This window comes from Calonectris borealis, chromosome 6, assembly GCF_964195595.1.
Source record: "Calonectris borealis chromosome 6, bCalBor7.hap1.2, whole genome shotgun sequence".
Classification (NCBI taxonomy): Eukaryota; Metazoa; Chordata; class Aves; order Procellariiformes; family Procellariidae; genus Calonectris; species Calonectris borealis.
The window spans coordinates 9535748-9557008 of NC_134317.1; the positions used below are offsets into that span (position 1 = coordinate 9535748).

Below are 21261 nucleotides of genomic sequence, written 5' to 3' on the forward strand. Positions count from 1 at the left end.
ATTATATGAACAATTGTTGTACTGTTTTTGTCATTCTGTTGTTAGATATTTACGTGTTGTTTGGTCTCAAACTGTACAGGCAATGAACACAGGCGATGCATTGCTGCTGCTGACAAGCCTAAATGGTGTCTGGCTGGAGTTAATAGGAGTTAAACATGTAACCACAGAGAATATAGGTTTAAGTGTACTAGTAGTTACAGAAGCGTTCATTTAACATTTGTTACAAGCTACTGTTGGGTTTTTATGAGTAATAGGGGAGCAGTTTATAGTTGAACTACTGTATAGAGAAGAAGAGCTGTGTGGCTTTGGATGGAATACTTGGAGCCTCAGGCAGTTTTGTAAATGTTTTCTATTACAAATAAGTTTAATAGTGTACATTAAAAAGGATGTGTATTTAAACCTTTATGGTCCATACCACGTTAGGTGGAATTACAGTAAATTGCTACATTTCATTTCTGTAATTATCTTATAAACTGCTAGTTGATATTGTCCTGAAGTTTATGTTCAGCACATTTTAACACCAGTCGTATTTTGGACAGCTTGTGTAAGCTCATTTGATTGTCTCTTAGGGGTATGAAATTACATAAATATATATTAAAAAAAAAAAAAGAGAGATATGTATTAAAAAAGCATAAGTGTTACACACCTTTGGATGACTGTGTGTACCATTGAGAGGGGAGGGATCATGATCACCTCCCATGCTGTGATTATGAGTATGCACAGAGCAATTTTCCTGTCGCTAATAGTTCTAGAAATATATGATTATGAAACATGGTCTTTTCCTTTTATTTTATTTTTTTCCATTCCTGTAGGAACTTGGAAGTAACAGCCCTCCGCAGAGGAACTGGAAGGGAATTGCTATTGCGCTGCTGGTGATTCTAGTTGTTTGTTCACTCATCACTATGTCTGTCATTCTTTTAACCCCAGGTAACCTTCTTCTTTATTTTATCTTACTGAAGGTGTATGATTCATAATGCAGTCATTAAAATGACATAGAAATGTTAAAGTATCTCTTGCCCTTAAGCATTTTTAACTTCTGGCCACTATAAATTTGGTGCCTATAGGGACTCAAGAGTTACCGGAGGCCTTGTGGAGCAGAAGCATTTGGCTTTGGCAGTAGGTCCTTAGGATTGTGTCAGCCTTGAGATGGCTACAAGCAATCCTCATTAGCCTCAGCAGGTGTGAGCTGACTTTCAGATTTTGTCACTTGCGTCTTGGTGTAATTTCAGATTCATAGATGAGCTAAGAGAAAGCTGTATGTCATGGAAGACATACTGAGAATGAAACTTCTCACTGAACCAGAAGCATGCATCTTTCATACATACATGCACGAGCTTCTTCCCTTTTCTTCCTCTCAAAAACAAAGACAGGGGAAATTACTTAACCATTCAGTCACACACAAAAAAGGGGGGAGGGAAGTAATAGACAAAAAAAGCAGTTGAACATATAAAATAATTATGCTTTTTTGTGTGTGTTCTAATTTGATCTGGGTTATTTTTCTAAAGATTTTCTTTTTACTGCTGGGGCAGCAACCATTTAACTGTGTCTAGGAATCTAAGAGAAGGAAACCCTGCACAAGCTTTAAAGAAAAAATATCTTTGAATTCTTTTTGTCAGATTTAAAGTTATAATGTAAAGTACCTGATTTGGATAGTAAATATTGGTCTGCAGATGTTCTGCTGTGCAAGTGCCCCGTTTGTGTAAACCAAAAGGTTAATGAAGTGCTTTTTAGTTAAATAATCGTTCCAGACAATTTGGCCACTGGATGAAATCATCAAGGGAAGCTGGGTGGGTCTGTGCATGACCAAGTATAGGAGTAGACTGATGCTGCTTGAAAGGAAAGTGGTGAGACTGAATGGAAAAGGATCAAAAAGCTTTGCTTGTCAGAGGGAACGGGACAGCTGGAGAGAGTATGTAGGAATACTACGGACTATTCTGCTTCCTCTGTTTTGTATAAATATCTACTACATATGCATGGTGCTGTCCAAGGAATGATAAAGAAATGACTGTTTGCTTATTTCCACTTAGAACATTTTGAGAAAAATAAAAGCAAAGTTGTGCTGCTATAGTCTCAGTGTATAGGAGTTTCTTCAAGGAATAATAAAAAACAGACGTTGAGGGCAAACGCTGGCGTATCCTGGTACACTTTAAGACAGAGGCTGTTTTTCTTTTCAAGAAGAGGTAACTGTTTTTAAGGCTTGTAAAATCTCAAAAGTGTTATGCTGGAATCCACAATAATAAACATCAGTTCTCGCTCTTGTATCTATATAGAATTATTAATGACGCAAAACATAAATTGAAGTCTTTGAAGGCACTCATGGAAAAAAGAATAAACAACCTAGGGAAATGTTAATTTTTAAAAAATATGTTAAAAAAGCTCAGTGAATTACAACATCTCTAAGGGTGTTTCAAAATCCAGAGAGCTTGCTTGGAAACTTGATGTAAGCTGGGACCTACATTTCAGTTCAAGTCAGGCGAGTGAAAACTAGTTCTGTCAGCTCAGATACTCTATGATATCCCATAGAGACTGTAGAGCTTGATATAAATAAAAATCTTTTTCCCAAAATAACCTAGGTCTGTAAAACTGGGGTTTCTTGCAGGTTGGAAATGCTTACCAAAGAAAGCTTTGGAGGACATTGTAGGACAGCTACTTTTCCTATTTTGATCCTAATCAGTGCTGTTCCCCCTTCACTTTCATGATTAATTAATATGTTTTTGGAAGAAAATACTCTGATGCTCTGCTGGTTTGCTGGCAGGTACTAAGCACTATAGCTGAAGTTCCCAGGTCTTGAGTATATGTAAAATCACTTTGGGATGTCTAGCATTTGAGGGGAAGAAAAACTTGGGAGACTCTCACAGGCCAGCTATTGCAAGGTGCTCAGTTGTAAGGTGCTACCAATCTGTTATTATAAATACTTGATTTTGCAAATTCTTCTCATAAAATATAATAGATCTGAATTAACATGGTCAGTGCAATAGTGAGAATTTTGTCCTATATTACCGTGGGATAGTTCAGAGTGCACTGCTTTTCATTTCTAATACTATTTTGAGCATCAGAGTCTTCTTTCCCTATTTAGTTCTGCCTGTACTGATGGGTGATTTTTAGATTTCATGTAAATTCCCCTAAACACTCTGCATCATGCTGCTTCTTTTTATGGAGATGATAATAATTTCAGGTGGTGGTTGCTCAGAAGCCTGATTGTTTTGTTGAAAGTTTTGTGGAGGCAAAAGTGTATTTACTGGTATCCCCAATCCAACAGAAATGATCTCTTTTGCCTACAATTATTTATACATCGCTTTGTCCGCAATATAAGAAACTCTTAGGTCTGTGTACGCTTTAACAGTTGTCATTTGACTTCACTCAAACTTCGAGCAACAGCTTTCATGCCTTTTTTAATAGAGGGTTCAATGCTTCTGTATGAGATAACAAGCTTTTAAAAGAAAATCGTCTATGTCAGTTATATGCAAAAGGCTTCAAAGAGGCTTTAGCTTCTGCTAAAGATACAAGCGGTATTAAAACCAAATGGCAATTCTTGATATCTTTTTTTAGTGTTTTTTATTACATGAAATGTAACTTGAATATACAACACTAAGCAGGAACTGTGTTGAAATAATAGATGTATTTTGACCTACTAATATCTTAGCTTCTATTAAAATATGAAATATCTGTGTCACAATTCTGATTGTGGTTTTAGTAAATTGTGTACCAACAATATTAGTAATATTTTGGTCCCCTTTATATTGCTTTTCATCTATGCTAATACTCAGAAACTTTATAAATGTATTAGTGTTCTCAAAAAAGAGATGGAAAAATGGAAGACCAGACATTCAGTAATGTGAGAGATCAGTGGTAGAGTCTGAATGGACTCCCAGTCCAGTAACCTCTTGCTGGGGCTCAACAGCTCTCTGTGATCCTCTGTGGACTAAGAAGTACATTAAAAAAAACCCATTGCGCCCACCAAGTACAAATTGCTACACTGCTCTGTAGCTGGGAGTAGAAGGCTTGCAGGCAAGTTTTCTTCACAAAGTTTTCCTGCTAGTTTTCTTCACAATTAGATAAGTGCAATGATAAAGAAAGTGCATGAAGATATCAAAGAATGAGGTTACTCTTGTTGCAGTAAGGGACTGGAATGTGGAAAAACTTGGGAGTTTCAGAATAGGAACCTGTCTATCTGGGGCAATTTAGTTGTGAATCTAGTGATTTTTGTGTAATATTTGGAGATGATTACTGGAGAAGTATTTAAGAGAGAACAAAAGAAGAAAATGCCTTTGGAATAATCTTATAAATATAACTTTCTTTATATTGGGAATTAATGGCCAGTGCAGAGACAGAAATAGTTGTTTGTGAGATAGCATCATTTGGTTTGTATGTCAGTATAAACATAACACAGGTATCTTTCTTGTTCTGCTTTTAGTCTATTTCATGTCTTTGAAGTTTCATCACATACCTGCACATACTGAAATATTCATAGGTAGATTTTCTGGGATCAGTGCCTCACTCCTGCCTTTAAACCAGCATTTTTTTGTGCTTTGCATCATGACAGTATGTTCTACATCGTAGGAATTATCTGACGACCTATCTGATCGACCACTGTTGGATCTGTATTTCAAAACTGAGAAATGCACAATTGGAAGTACTAGCAGCTGAAAGCTTTTGTATGAAAAATCACCTAAGAACAGCCTAAGAGTTGTACAGACATTGCCACCCTTGTGTAGGTGTTTTGCCACAACACTTAAGGCTGTTTTTCATTTTGGGAATGACAGTAGTTCTACCTTCACGTTAACTTACAGTTTCTGCAGGTGTGGCAGACTCTAATGCTTTATGTGGGTTTCCTTTACTGAGATACTGATGTTAGCATTTCAACCATGCATGCTGTTACATGGTAATTACTGTTGAGCAAAGTAGTGCGTAACTGTAATCATAGACTCTCTTGATGGGAGGGGGGGGAGGGGAAGGATAGCTTTGCAGAAAAATTCCTTTAGGGAACATTTAGGTCTGCCAAACTGGCAGAAAATGCTTTTTTGAAATTGTTTTGAGTAAAATCAAGCTCTAGGAAGAGGATCCATTTGGATTATGTCCAATAAATAAATATTCTGTTTAGAACAGGGTTGGGACTGACCCCTCTACACCATCTCTCATACTACTCTTAAATGAGTAGAAAGCAAACTAAACATTATTTTTGCTGAAGTGGAGATTCATTGCCACAAGATTCAGGTTTCTGTTCAATACAATTCTGTTCTGTACAGGCCAGGCTCCCTATAACTACTGTAAATTGGCAAACAAGTTTTGATATCTGACTACTTTCTAGCAAGTTGTTTTTCCTTTTTCATGCAAACGTAATAGGAACTGCACTAATTCCAGTTACTGATATACCTGTTAGCTTGCATACAATTTACTAGTGGTGTTTTTCCACTTTCCAGATGGCATTTAACATCAAGCCTTTATCCTAATTTCTAGTGTCAAAACTTTTTTCCCACAGAAAAGTCAGTAAGGCATTTGAGTTAATAAGATACTACACTACATCATTATTAGTTTTATTTGCTAACTTAGAAGGTAAATTTTATGAGGTGTTTAGACTACTTCTAACCTGCAAAAATAATATCCTATAAACTCATGAAAAGTGAAGAGGCTATTAATTTCTACTTTTGCAGTCTTCTAGTTTAGTAAGCACAAATAGGTTTGTAATTTTGAATAAACACATACCAGTTGTTGAACTGTTGTTAGTTTGATGTGTAGTTAAAAAGTAGCCATTTAGTTTTCAATATTTGATTTTGTTTTTATCTTCTGTAGTCTGTGTTCATTTTCTATACAAAATATATATAATTTCAGACTGAAATATAGAATCAGTGGGAAAGAGTGTGAGGACATTGGAAATATGATTCCTTCAAGGAATAATTCAATAAAATTTAAAATGGAAATGAAAAAGTGATAGTAGGCTATTCGGTACTGTGGTAATAAACATAAAGTGGAAAAAGGCAGTCTTTCAAATAAAACAAGTACTTTGTGAAGTATATACTAATTTGTGCTTGTGCTCAAGAAAGATTAACCCTGTATAGTGTTTTGAGAGTTCACATGATGCGTAATTCATCTTACTATACGTAAACTAAGCATTTTGGAAACTTAAATTACTATTTTAGAGTCTTTTGATGTCAAATCAACATTTTTCTTAAAAATTATACGATACGAGATACTGACAGAGTGGAAAGCTAGTGTCAAGTATTACAAACAAGGCTCTATTTTGGTAATGACTTAGCATTAGAAAAAAACCTACTTTTCAAACATCTAGTAAAGTTGCTTGAAGATGCCAGTTTTTTCAGCTTAGAAATACTAACAGCAATTTAAAAAGTTACTTTTTAAAATCCAATTTATAGCGAGATTACTTGGCAGGCATGTGAATTAGATAGAAGAGAGCAGAGCCGGTGTGCCTTTCTTCTCTGATAGCTTTTCTGTACACAGTTGATGTATTGTTATAGTGATTGTTATTAAAACAGTTAATTAAAAGAAAAAAATCTGTGAAAACTAAACTGTCTTGGGTAAGATGATTTTTGGCAACATAACAGCTTGTGTGAACGTGATTGATAGTTGGCAAACTGGCAGGATATAAGGGGTCACAATAAAGAGAAACAGACTCAGGAAAGGTTAGAAGGGGAATCCTTTCGGGATCACAAACAGCATAAGGACGAGGGTGTGTTGAATCAAAGCAGGTGATGGAGAACAGCTTGTTGAGGGTAGGTAGTCAGCAAGGTTATGGAGAAAGGGGAAAATGGACGTATGAAGAGCCCAGTATTTGATGCTGTTAAGTTAGAAGTAGTGTTCTGAAGAAAGGGAATGTATTTGTGGAGCTGAGTAGAGCATATATAAGAACATGTGCTTACTTTGAAGATAAAAACTCAGTGTGTGGCAGGAGCAAGAGCTAACAAGGTCCCATGATGTATAAACAGAGGGATTACGTATAAATCAAGAGATAATGCTACTCTGCTGTAAAGCTCTAGTGAGACTGCAAGTGGAATATTGTGTCCCATGCTGGACTTGGAGACTAAAAAAAAACCCAAACAGGCTATTTTGATCCCCGGAAGGCAGGAAGAGGGCAAAAAGCTTATTTAAGGATTAGAACATTTGTCTTATGAGAGAGGATTTGAACAACTCTGCATGCTTAGCCTTACAAGACATCAAGTGGAAGAAGAGTTGATTATGGTGAGTAAGTTCTTACTGGGGCCCTCCTGAGACCTGGGAGGGAGGCGCGTGCAAAACGCAGCAGCACGGTGGAATGAGCACCTGTGATGGCCTTGTCTATTGTAAATTTATGATGTGCATTAAAAAGGAGTTTTTCTTCAATACAGCAAGGATGCACCTTATCAATACTAACTGGAGTGACTGCAGCAGCCAGTGCTGACATTTAAAGGCAAAAAAATTATATTGTTGTTGATTCCAATAAGCTTTCAGCTGGGCCTCTAATTGAGAAATTTGGCTGAATAAAGACCAATAATGAAACTATGATTTACTTTATTCACTGTGAAGGGTCATGTTTTAATCTGAAATGTATTACAGGATACGACCTTTATAAAGCACATTTATTTGTTAAAAATATGCTGGTAACATATTGGGTCAACATCAAGATAACAAGCTCCTTGACTGCTGTGATTCTAGATACTCTATGGGTCTGTCATCAGCGGTGCTGTTTAATGTCAGCAATGTGTAAGGACAAAATCTGACTAAGAAAAAGATCCTCTCGTAGAGAAGGTAGATGCCTGACGCATTGGAAGGAAAAGCTCATAGAGCAGAGAAATACTGCAGTAAACTATGGCAAACCTGCCCAATAATGATAAAAAGATTAAAAGACCTGACTGGGCAATTGTCTGGTTGATTGTGTAGGAAGTGCATAGGTGCATATTTTTGCTAGTGCAGAGGCAAATACAACGCAGCTTTTGGCAGCTGCTGTACTCCTAAATAGCCTAAAGCAGTTTGGTGAAGTGCATAGCTGCTATCAGTGAATATTAATTGGAAACTTTGTGTTTTGACAGCAAAACTTTTGCTTTAATAGTACCTCTGATTTCACATGTTAGTGTGACAGTTCACTGTTGAATCTCTGCTACTTATTATTTATTTAACCTACAGCACAAGAAAAGTAGAATTTAGCAGAGCTTTTTTTTTTCTTTTCTGAAGCATGAAGATGATTTTAGGAGCTGGCAACTTATTTTTTTGTTTTGAAAATCAATGTTGGCTAATGTTCAGAAGCACAATATTCCTGGATTCTATCATGTTTGGGAAAAACACAAGGCTGTTAGCCAAATGTTCTGTTGTGCTTATCACTAGAGAGCAAGCACAGACTATAAAATGTGCATTTTCCTCATTTTAATTTGTAGAATAGGTGAAATTAGTTCCAAATTTATTTACAGGAGTATTTTACTTAGTTTCTGTCTGTAGTAGGTGATCAATATGGCCTACATCCTTTGGCTGTCAGGAAATTTTTGTATTGGTTTGTAATCAGACTTTTCTTGTGGTGTAGGGCTATGGGAAGAAGGGGCTTTGCCACTACAGTCCCAGTATAATAAACAGCCAAGCACTACATCCTTCAGTTGTCCTGTCCATAAGGTATCAATGTTTTGTTTTCTGAAGCTTTACTGAAAAAAAAAGAACGTTTTCTTGTAGTGAAAAAAAATAAGAGCAAGGTATTGTTATTGATTTCGACAGGACCTTTGAACTATGTATTCTGGTTCTGTAATTCCAGTGTTTTGCAGACTACACTGAACATATTGTTTTTAATAACTATCTAAAATGATCCTGTTATGTTTATTTTAGATGAACTCGCAAATTCATCAGAAACCAGATTGTCCTTGGAAGATCTCTTCAGAAAAGAGTTCATAGTTCATAATCCAGAAGCCAAATGGATTAATGGTAAGTGTATAATCTCTCACATAATCTGAAAGTAGGTAATAATTTTGAATATTGAATGATATCACTATCCAGGCACTGAGAAAGAATCAGTTAAAATTTCAAACTCTCTTGAAATTGGCCAGTGTCCCAGGTTTCCTTGTAGTTCTGAATCATGTCTGTTTCATTAATTTTTGAAGTGGCTTTCTAATTTTAAAGCTCTGTCTCATAGAAACCCACTAAAATTTTCCGTTTATGCTACTGACTCAGTTGGAGGCAGTGATGTAGAATTATTTTTAAGACCTGGATCTTGTTTATGGATTCACAAAAAGATCAATTCAGAAAATTAAATTGTTCTATTAATATGTGAACTTTGGGATTTGAGAACTGGTTCTGACTCTTCACATCTGGAATGGATTCTTAAATATTTCAATATACTTGTGCAGCTCTTAGTCATTTTCTAAGTCTACAAATTGTATTTAATGTTCTACATTATTAAATGATTTATAAATGGTATGCAGATTCCCAAAGAATTATGCAGTTTTAATGTAAAAAAGAAAACAAATTCAAACTTTATTTCAACTCATTGAACTCCTTTTCTCTTGATCACATTGTTGTTCACATTCTTTCTTTTTGCAAGAAATGTACAAGTAACACAATAGCGGCCATCTGTTTTGTGTCATTATAGTTGGATCTTTGTATTGCTCCAGGTGTTATAATCAAAAGAATAACAATAGGCTTTATGCAAAATAGAGTATTGTTAAGGAGTGCTCTACGGAAGGTAGGAGTTTGAAAGTCTGGTGACTGTGTATGTAAATTCAGAATAACTTTGCACAGGAAATAATGATTCAATTATATTAATCAACGTTGGTGTTCAGTAATAACTAGAGCTGGTGTTCATCTGTAAGAAGCTATATGATTGAATTGAATTGTTGCTTTATGATATATTCTAAAGAATGAAATGGGCTTAACAAGGGTAAGTGCATTTCCATAAAACAAAGGATAAAAAGAGAGAAAATTATGGTCAGTCTTTTTTTCCAGGACCAGCTCTGGTGTTGAATTATTTGCTATCCAGTAGTTTAGAGGTAAGATAGGGGAGTCTCAAATTAGTTTCCGGCGACTCCTTTTCTCCCAGCTACTCCAGTGACTATTGAGTTGCTGAGATGCCCTTAGTTTCTTCTTCGGGCTGGTTTCTCTCTCCAGTCTGTGCCAAAACCTTTGGTAATGGGTAAAGCCAGAACAGTGCTGTTGCCAAGAGGAAGTGTTTCTTGTGTTTGGCAGAAAACTTTTTTCCAGTTAAGACCGTTTGACTAATTAAATCCTAAAGCGGCTTTTGATGAATTTGTTGTTATCTGTTAAATTCACAAAGCAACTGCCTTTGACCCCACCCTGGTTGAAAAATACTGCTCCTAATTGTCAAATAAAGTTATTACAGACCCAATATTGTCAATTAAAGTGGTCACTAAAAGCAGGCAAGTAGATAATGGAAGAAGATTCTTATGCTAGTTCTATACATTACTCTTGCTACTCAAAAAGTCAGAGAGGTTACTCGTCTAAGAATGCTAGTAGTCATTCATAACGTGCATAATATTCTATGCATGAAAATATTATTAATTTCAAAACCCAGGACAATAAAACTAAAAGGTTATGGATTGAGTTATATTAAATATTGTTGATATTATAAAACATGTAGTTAACTGTACTTTTTAACTCTGTTCTACAGCCTGTGATAAGATAAAAGCTTCTTTTAAGAGTTTTCCAGATGTGGTTAAAAGGAACATAGAATTTGGTGCTAAACACAGGTTTCTTTTGTGGTGTTCAAAATCCATCTTAAGAAACTCATACAATGGAAGATAATGTTACTAGTATCGTGAAAAATGGAGGTTGTAAGCAATCTAGTCTAAAAGCTATGAGATTGTACAGTTATGAACTTTCCCATCTATTGAAAATAATATTGGAAATACTATTTAATAAGGAAAGGCCCTCTGTTTTATTAGCAGCACAGTTGTACTAATATTCAGTCTTTCTGCAGTGATGTTTTTCTCAGCCAATATGAGAACTCCTAAGCTTGCAGTTAGGTGTTTTCCTGTGTTTATTTGCCAAAGAAGCAACGAAGTCCAGTGGTACAAAAAAAGGGAAAGAATGGACTTTTTTCTTTTTAGAGTATGTGTGTGTATGGGAATTGAGGAAAAAGTTGGGATAATTAAGGGTTTTGCTAATTGCTCAGTATTTCTGATAAACACAGAAAAATTATGTATAGATTTTTTTTTTTTTTTGCATTTTCTTTGAAAATTTCCAGTATGGTCAATTAAATCAGTATTTTAGATGATAAACAAAAGGAGGAGTCTTGCAAAGCAGCATTTCTGCTTCCTGCTTCTATTTTTATTTTTAAGACTTAGGATAAGATTTTATTTTCTTTCCTGGCATGGTAACATTGCACTGGTGGCATTATATGCATGGAGAATGAAATATATAACTTAATATTCAGCATTCATTACTGTGGAGCTGGAGGGGAGCATTTGGCACTTTCTTTGGATATTGGCACGATACATGCTTCTGGACTCTGCACAGGACGATTTTAGTGGAAAATAAGTAGCTACTTGCTACAACTTTTTGCTCCTCTTGGGATAGAATAATTTGTATCCATCTGAAAGTTTTATCATCTTGACCTCCTGGGAAGGGATGGGAATAGAGGTTGAAAAAGTGATTCCTGCTGTAAGCAGTTTCTGCAGGGTCTAGAGCATATTTTGTAGAAAAATGTCTGATTTAAGCATTTCAAGTGCTAGATGAATCACTGTGTTCTTAGGTAAAGTCTAGTATTGAACTGCTGCCATTTAATGAAACTTTCCATACTGATGTTTGAATTTCTCTAGCATTATCTCCCAAACACAATGTTATTTCTTCCTTGTTTGCAAGTTCCTCCGCTATAAAAATCATCCCCACGTAGTTATTTCTAGTCTACTCTTTAATAAGAAAAGCTCTTACATACAGAAATTTTTACAGTCCATTTCCTTTTCTGCTTGAAACTGAGTCCACAATTTTATGTGCTTGCCACCAAAGTTAATAATTATGCAAATGTTTAAAGCTGCAGAGGAAATGTTGTTCTTTATCTGAGATAATCAGCTGTTGCCAAAGAAAATAAAAGAAAATTTTTGAGCTAGTTTTAAAAGTGACAAAATATATTCACATTTAGCGTAATTTGAGGATGTACCTGTGCAGGTATCTTTCAGATTTCTGCCTCCCTTCCTTTTTTTCTTCTTTTTTCATTTTACTTCAAAGGCAAAATTTTTTAAACCTGACTTGGATTTTTGTCTCTTTTTGTAAGAATTTACAAAGGAAAGAGAAAGAAAATACGGATGATGGCTAGTATTTTTCTTGAAAATAACAACTTAGTAGTTTACTAAGCTTTTTCAATTATAAATCTGATCATTTCAACTGTATTGAAAAGGACATTGTGGAAAGCAATCACAATCATCAATCAGTTCAATCCATGTTATCTGAAAGAGTGTTTGATTTCAGAAAGCATTCCAATTGCTTGGCATAGTTTTGAAGATGTGAAATGAGAGTACATCTTCCCTTAGCATTATTGATCTTCAGGTTTTCTGATAGGAAGTGAGAATTTAAAATGCTGCCAGTGAATAATAAAAATACTTAAATCTGACAGTATATTTCTACTGGTAAGGGCTTCGCATTAGATGGCAAACCAGCTTGGTTTACTTAAGTCCAAGTACAAAACTGCAATGTAGTTTAAAATATCCAGAGTAATTAAATTTAAGAAAGCAGTGCAGTTAAACTTCCCCTTTGCTTTCCCTTGCCAAAAAAAAAACGTGTCAAGAGACTTAATGTGTCTCATATTGCTTCTGTCTTGGATTCTAACCATTTTGCAACAGGGACCAGTCTCTGCTCCAGGTCAGGCATAGCATCTCATTTCATGACCACAGTTTGCTTTAGCAACATGTCTCCTGGGTGCTACTACAGTACATTTAATGGAAGGTCATGATATGTGATGTATTAGGTCATAGTTCTAAAGTAGCTGTATCAGTGACAACAACTGTATCATCGCTCTATTAGTTGTTCATAAACCGATGTATGAATCGTTGCTGATCTGTCGATATCAGCAGTCTGCAGCTAGATCTTTGAACCATACCAAAGCATTTTTTCAGGATTTTTGCTTCATTTCTGTTAAGTTACTTAGAAATATGTATGCTGGCCTGTGGAAAAATACCGAGGGCTCAACAGGTTTGCAGTCTAATCCCTAGATCTTTGGTGGTGTATTTGCATTTCTTGTTATCAGGGACTCTGGCTGTTAATGACAAGAAAGTTCTGAATCTTTGCCTTTATTCCTTCTGTGAATATGGAGTTGCTTGCATTTCTGCTGTTTAAATCTTTGCCAACCTTTCCTATATGTGATAGAGTGCATTGACTCCTTGCTTGTATTCTGTCAGATGGGTAGATAGTCAGCACAGTCATGATATCTGAATGAAAAATGTCAGAGAAGGACCTGAGTTCTGAATGACAGCCTTCACCAGGCTGTGCTCTGGAATCCTGTCCTGTGCTAAAGCTCAGCAAAACAACGGAGTATGTGCTTTACTGAGCAGGGAGAGATGTAGGCATCTGCTTAAGGTAAAACTTCTGTAAGTTGTTTTGCTGAAATTGTGAGATGATAAAATAAATATTTCTCTTTCTGTCTTGCTTGCCTCTGGAGCAGCTGTATTCAGTAACCCTTGCAACACCATGTCACAGGAAGAGTGCAGGGTAACGCGTATGGCTGGGCAGCATCACATCTCTGCAGGCAAACATAGTCCTGATGCAAGAGCATAGATTTTGGTATAGTGAGGGAGAGGAATGGGGAGGTGGCAGGTGACAGCGCAGAGGGAAGGGTTTTGGCGCTTTGAGGAAGGCGTGATCAAAGTGATCATCAAAGTGATCATCAAAGTGATCATCAAAGTGATCTTTGAGAGGGCAAGAGATGATAGCAGAGATTGCCTCCTCTTGTAGGACCCCACAATTTATTCAAAACAGACTCATCTCACAAGCAGCAGCCCTCTCTGTCTTTGGGAGGAAGAGAGAAAATAAGGAAGTCATGGGGAGTCAGAAGCAATAGGGGAAGGAAGACTTTGACCCTTGTGGCAAGGGAAGGGACCTGGAGGGGATGAGGTGGCAACTTGGGTTTCTAGAAGGGTTTCCTGCCTCATGCAGAAGCTGCATTTTCTCCACATACCAGCCTTCTCCCTTTAGCCCTTGTAAACTCCTGTGCCTCGTCAGACAGGAGCTGCTAATCCGCTCTCTGTGCCTCGAGCAGGCGGCTGCCGGGGCAGTCTGCTGTCCCTGGCAAACTGCCGCACTGCCGTCTGCCAAACCAGTGGCGGCTGCTGCTGGAGATGGGCGGCCGCTGTCCTGTCCAGACCCCCGCAGAGGAACCGCAGCTCCCCTGCTAAAGCAGGGCTCTGCGCGTGTGCGGAGGGGAGGCAGACGCAGGGTGGCGGTTGGTGCTCTCATCCTCTGCTGCAGATGATACAGAAAACTCTAAAATAGTTGGGGGTAGGTTTGTCCCTTGGTGTCATCTTGGCAAACACAGTTCTTTTCTTTGACTAATCAGGATGAGTATAAATCACCATTTTGATGAGAGATTTCTGGAGAAAACTCTTTCTTTTGTCATAAAACCCTGTTTTTGGAATGAGGTTTATCAGTTTGTCCAGCATAAAATCCCAGGCTGTGCCAGCAACCTCAGCAGGTATAACCTGTTTGGATTTAATTTCCAAAGCAAATAATTTTTCATGCATTCATATGTTTTCAAGGCAAAGATTCTTCAACACTTCTTTTTTTCGTTTTATAATTTTAATGTGTTTCTTTGGAGGTGATAATAAACCGGTCTATCCCAAGTCAGAAATATTTTCACTCTGCCTTAAGAACAAGGCAATAGATGTCTGGTTTTGTTTTAACTCAAGCTCTTGTATTTACTTGTTTTATTTTTGTTTTTATATTGTTTCCAGATTTTCTGTATTAGCTTCAGCAGAGACATGGCTTTCATTTTCTGAGTAATATTTACTAGTTCTTATGTGGGCATCTTTATTTAGTTTCACACATCAATTTTATCAGCATGGAGAAAAAAAGAATGGGTGATGCCTACTGTTTTGAAACATCAGTGAAACCAAGGGACTACTTTATGGAGGAAACCCCTCTCCCCCCTTCACATTTTATTTTGCAAACATTTATTGTGTTTAGTGAGTCTCTCTTTTTTTTAAAAAAAAAACAAAACCAAAACCAGGAAATATGAAACCACTTTTGCTTTACAGTTGAACAGTCACTTCACTGTGATATTTTGTAGGCTGTATATTAAAGTTATCATGGGAAGATATTACCTGGCTGAAGAAGTATTATTGCTTCTCATAACATATTTGGTTTCCTTAGAGAGCAAATGAGATAGTGGCTTCCCACAGATTTATTTGTGGTTGTCCCTAGCACCTTTCTCATGGTATACACTGCTTTTATCACCTGGTGAGTGAAATGTGTAGACAGTGGCCTTTGCTTGAGCTGGTGCTTTCCTTGAGTCTCTGTTCGCTCTTGTCTATCCTGAAAAAATAAATAAAAAGCAAGTCTGGGAAACCTGGCATGAAGATGGTTGAAATTGCTTTAAAAATTGTGGATGATAAAAATGAAAGTGGTTTGGGAAGCACAGCATACAGATTCCACAGTACCACCTGTGCCAACTGTGCCGAAAACTATGGTTAAAACATTTGACACTTTTTAAAGGAAGCTTTTCCTGTGCACATGAGGCAAACATGGACTTTATTTATCAGAGCTGAGCATGTTGTGATGTTTGCCAATGGATATGGGTCAAGTGGAAGAAATCAGTCCATCGCTGAGCAATAAAAGAGGACAGATTCTGCTCCAGAAAGTTGTTGCTGAGCTGGAATCAATAAACAGACAAATATCTCTATTAGAATTACATATCTATATATGTTGGTATTACTCTTGTAATTTATGATGGATATTATTAAGAGTGGAGTCCTATGTTGTTTTTTTTTCCCTCCCCTAAACGAGATAAGAGTCTGAAGTGGCAAGGCTGGAATGCAGCCATTGTGCACAAGTGCATTTTCGGTGTAGCAGGAGCTGTGTTTGGCATTCAGATATTTAGGCTGTGATATGATGCATTAATGCTCTGTCAGGGGCTTGGGCAGAAGTGAAGAGAGGTGCGTACACGGGTGCCCTTGCCAGCCTGCATATACCTTTCATTATTTATCTGAATCTATCTGTGCAGAGCCTGAAGTTGGAAGCCAGGCCAGGGAGATGTTTTGTTGCCTGTGGTTCAGTATGAAGGGTTTATTTCTGAAAGGCAGCAGAGGGTGGTTGGACTTTGATTTCCCATGCAGGGAAAAGCAGCACGTAAAATAAAAAAAAATTTAAAATCCTAGATAGGGCTCCAATCTTTGGAGGCTTTTAGCTAAAACTCTTCTTTCATAAAACTCTAGCAGTGGTGTGAATTACACACCTAGTTTTTGCCAAGTCTGAAGACTAAGTTTTGGAAAATCCCCAGAAAATTTAAAAAGATACATAGAGTGTCTCCAGGCTGGCTGAAGTTTCTCTCAGAAACTGCTAAAAAGGGTAATAAAAGTTTTGATTGATACTCTTCCACTGATTTATTAAAATAACTTGTGAAACAAAAGAGTTTAAACAATGTTGTTGTGAAATGGATTGAATGATTCAATTCTCTCATTAGGGAATGAATGGAGGAGTTTGGGGCTGTATTTGCACTGATGCTGAAGACTTCCCACAAGCCAGCTGTAGATGGTAATTGGTCATTCAGGCTAAGGTTGTGGAGGTAACCACGCCTGGTACTAGGCACAACGTGCCATACTGTGTCCCTTGACGCAGGAATTGTGGCTTCTCAAGCAATGGCCAATCTTGGTTTAGGAAGAATTTTGATTTTCTTGTTTGTTTTGTTTTTTGGCAGTGGTTTTTTTTTTTTAAGTTTAGGTGCAGTAGTTTTTTGGTTTGATTTTCTCTGAGTTTCTCATGTTACAAAATGAATTTATTCATAAATATTGCATGTGAAGAATGCATGTAAAGCAGAAGACAAATAATGTGAGGTGCATAAAGCTACAAAGGTGTTATTGTGAACAGGAAATAGAAACTGAAACAAATTATTTTATGCAGTATTGTAGGTCGGATTGCAAATAAGAAAGCATGAAATAATTTGGGTTGCAACTGTGCGTGAGTGTAACACGTACCCTTTAAACGATGGGGAAAATCCTATACCTTTTTCTGCATGGAAGTGGAGATTTCATCTCACTTCTGTAGGGATTTATCAGGAAACAGATGGTATTTGTCATCAATAATCATTATCACAAAGCAAATATTAATTTTCTTCCATGAAGCAGCATGCTTTTGTGCTTTAGATTCAGAGACTCGTCCTTGTGAGTGGATCTCGCCTGTTTAGATGTTGTGGGACGCTCACCGGAGTGGCAGCAGAGCTCTCCCCTGTGGGCAGAAGGCCGGAGGATTACTGTTCCTTTCACCTCTGATGCTCCACCCTGAGGATGAGCAGTTGTGTAGCCTGTGGTTCAGAAAGGTGTTTTTTCCTCCTCATTAAAAATCTTTATTTCACCTGTTGTAACACAATAGAGTTTTTTCCTCAGTTATTTTTTGCTCTAGACTATATGCAGTCTAGTCTTTAAATAATGTTACTTTGTGGCTATTTTAACTGATCTTTCCTGCCTGACCACACTATTAGGATCTGTTGCATGCACTATATTTCTTTCTGCTCTTCTATTATTGATGTCCCTAAGGTGCCACGTGACTTGCTTGCATAGAAATAGATCGTGGGTAATTTCTGCTCGGATCAACTATGTAAAGCCCCACTGCTACATCGATACTGGTGCCAGTGTTAATGACCGTTAGCAAGCATTAAATAGTGCTATGTATTCAGGGCTGTTAACTTGTGTCACCTTTGTATTTTGTAAATGACTTCTTAGTGCACCTCTTTAGAAATGTCCCTTCCTTCACCAATATTCTTTGTACACTAATACAACATTGTATTAGATGTGACCTCTACACTGTCTTGTAGCTCCCTTCTTCACTTGAGCATTACCATTATTGACTGCAAAAGCTTTTTCCTGGGCATTTGTTTTCTGACCGTTTTTTGTTTTTGTTTTGGGTTTTTTTTCACTACTTCCTCCCCAGAGTACCTGAAATTTATTTTACTGAAGAGTCTTTATTTCTTGTAACAACTTACTTCTAGTTTTATTCATTAAGATGTAGACTGATTCCATGCTTGTTGAAATCTATGGGGATTGGACAAAACCCATGGATTGGGATATAAGTTAGGAAAAATGAAATCAAGTATTACGACTAGTGGAAGATTAAACTACCTTTTGCCACCTTTAGCCAAAAATACACCTAATCATTGCAATCCTTCTTAAAGTTTATGTCCCTATTGATTTTTGACTTATTCCACAACCCAAAGCATTAAGAATTTAACTAAGAGATCAATATACTTACTTAGAAAATATTTACAGGCAGAGTGTATCTGTTTTATAAGGCATTGTATTTTGAAAGAGGTTAGCAGAATGGTTTACGTTTTCCAAGCAATATTTATAGATAGCAACCTAATGTTGAAGGGTTAAGTACAGTAATTCTGTGTGTGAACCCCTAGGAAAGTGGACCAGACACTTAATAAATCTTAGTTCTCCCTCTGTTGAAGCAAAAGTCTCCTGAGTGTAGTGCACATATTAAGGTTACTGTTCCAGTTACCATAGCAATGTCCATGAAAGAGGGAGACCTTTTCTCAGTAATACGTTTTTGACTAAGAAAGCAGTCCTTAATATGAACAAGTATAAAGTGGATGTGCTACATCATTACTCTCAGGATACTACCCTCTAGGACAAATATTTTTACTACATAAGCAAACCTGAACAGTGGATTGAGAGTTTTGGAATGGTAACAGAGAGTGGGATGCTGTACAATAGATTTGTGAGCAAATTCTGGATCCCTCCAGAATGCTACACTTTTTTCTGTTACACATAAAGACTTCAGAGATGTGTGTGTTCATGCATCAGCAGGTTTATATACACATGAAGTGTATTCTTTTCATCCTGTGCCTCCTTGTTCTGTTTTCCCCACTTATCATCACTGCACCTGAGCGGAAGGGTACCTGTTACCCAGCTGGAGCTGTAGTCCTTTCCCCATAGGGTTTGTAGTGACCTGTTAACTTTTCCTTTGGAAGCTGCTGTTTATACATGGAGCTGGTTTTATGGTTCTTCTTACAGGCTCATTTAAGTCAGCTCTAATTTGCTCATCAGCAATTCGATTCTCTTCAAAGGAGTGCTGCGCGCGAGGGTGATATACCTTCAGTCTTAGCTGCACACAGCGGCACTGTTGACGGATTCTGCCTTGTTGCCATTTACCTAAAACAAATCCTTCTAATTTTCTTCAGTTTTCTTACTTATTTGTCTAAATAGACAGTCCTTTAACAAGTGCTCAGCTGTGTTTTGTGGCAGTGTTTAAAGTAGTTGTCTTTAAAACACAAAGTTTTACATTTCTTATCCTTATGTTTTGTTGTCTGTTTGTTTTTTCCTTGAATTAAGAGGCAGTAAAACCAGTGCTTTGTATACCATTCTGTATTGCTCAAATGCTTATGTAATGGATCCATAAAAATTGCATTTTTTAAACATATATCTATATATATCTTTGGACATATATATGTTTGTTACACCTTTAGTCTTTTTTTTTTCTTTGCTCTCTTTAGTTGATTCCATTATGTATTCTCTGCTTTTTCTTTTCCCGTTCAAATGGCAAATTTTGGAGACACTGACTCATATTTGCCATTCATTCATCCATTTGCCTGGTCTATTTTGCTTTCTGTGCCATGCGTTCTTTTTCTTAAATGTATGAACTGATCCTCTACCTCCAGTGTGGCAAGGCAGTTTAGACACACAGAAATGGGTACCAGGCCAAGGTTACTCTTCATATGAAGATGTGGTTGGTAATTGAATAATTTTGCTTGTTATCTCTTTCAGTGTGATACAAAAGGAATTTTAGTTTTTAGTATCTACAGAGTAAAAACATAAAACAAGTAACAACAAAAACATAATGAGAAAAAAAGAAAACAACTGGGTAAAGAGAAAGCAGAGGCAGGAACAGGAGAGAGAAACGAAGGGACCATCCAATGAAGAGCACAAAGGCCTGTGTTAGTGCTTCATCAGTGCCACAGGACACACGTGCTTCCCATTAAGGACATCTCTCTATTCTGTAACTCCAAGCAGCTTCTGGGAGCACAAGTGTAGGCGGTGAGAATTTCCACTTAATCCTAGAGTTTCTGATCTTTGAGAGACGAGAGCTGGCCCTAGTGAGGAGCAGGAGACATAAGGCTGGTGCTAAAGGCACTCATGTGATGTATCAGTCATGCTGCCAGCCCCAAAACTGGACCAAAGCCATACTGTTGGCCTAACCCTGCTGACACAGTGCCCAAGGAGCATCCGGTGGGGCGACCTGACTGCTTTTTTGTCTGGCCAAAAGTTGCGCTTTACAATTGTAGCTGCGTCTTTATTTGGGGATGTGTGAAGTGCAGTGAGAACAAAAGTGCTATAAACTTTAAATTATTACATTTTTGACAGTCTGATTTAATTACAGTTTTAATTTACTGTTGCAGAAATCAAGTGTGGCCCCTATACTGTTCTGTACGAGACTGTACAGTTGAGATGAACCAGAGGCAACTTGATATTTGCTTGTTTATTCAATCTGACAAAGTTTCTAGGCAATTTGCGTGAGCTATTTGCCAACTGGTAATCATCCTAGCAACCATGTATCGCTTTGCCAAATCCGTAAACATAAATTGATTTTGATCCATTAATAGGGCTATACAAATCCATAGCCTCTCTAGTGAGATAATTAAATTCTGGGCACTTTGTTAAAATAAAATTACTAAAACACAGGACCAGGAGAAACAATCACTTCTTTTACAGAATTTAGATATTGGCCTCCCATGCTGAGAGCGATTCAACTTTTTTTGCTGAGGTTTTCCATGATATTTTTCTCCTCAGAGAAAAAGCAAATCTTTAGTTTTGAGAGGGTTTTTTATCCGTAGTTGAGAACTTACTTGATAAATGAAGACCATCTTGTTTGACAAGTGCTTCAAAGGGAAATGTAGAGTGTGCTTTCTGGACTTGCAGCCTACTTTAGGCATATGGCTGACAAAATTTCTTCTACATGTGGAATATTGATTTTTAAGTTCAGCTAAAGCTACTTGGAAGCCTAAAGTTTGCTGCAGATCTGTGAATTGCAGTTTGAAAGTAAAAATTGAAAGTGCTTGAAACTAAAAATGTGGCCATGAAAACCCAGGAGTTTAGAGTCCTCACTCTAGTAAGTGTAGTAATAGTAAGTAGTAGCAAA

At 37.1% G+C, this 21261-nt stretch overlaps 1 protein-coding gene across 1 annotated transcript in view; it reads left to right on the top strand.

The window, feature by feature from the left end:
- Positions 1 to 21261, top strand: part of DPP10 (dipeptidyl peptidase like 10) — a 298673-nt gene that overhangs the window by 55822 nt on the left and 221590 nt on the right. The window contains exons 2-3 of the mRNA XM_075152780.1: positions 813 to 927; positions 8800 to 8895. Of these exons, the coding sequence (XP_075008881.1) occupies positions 813 to 927; positions 8800 to 8895 (211 nt within the window). The remainder of the gene's footprint in view (positions 1 to 812; positions 928 to 8799; positions 8896 to 21261) is intronic.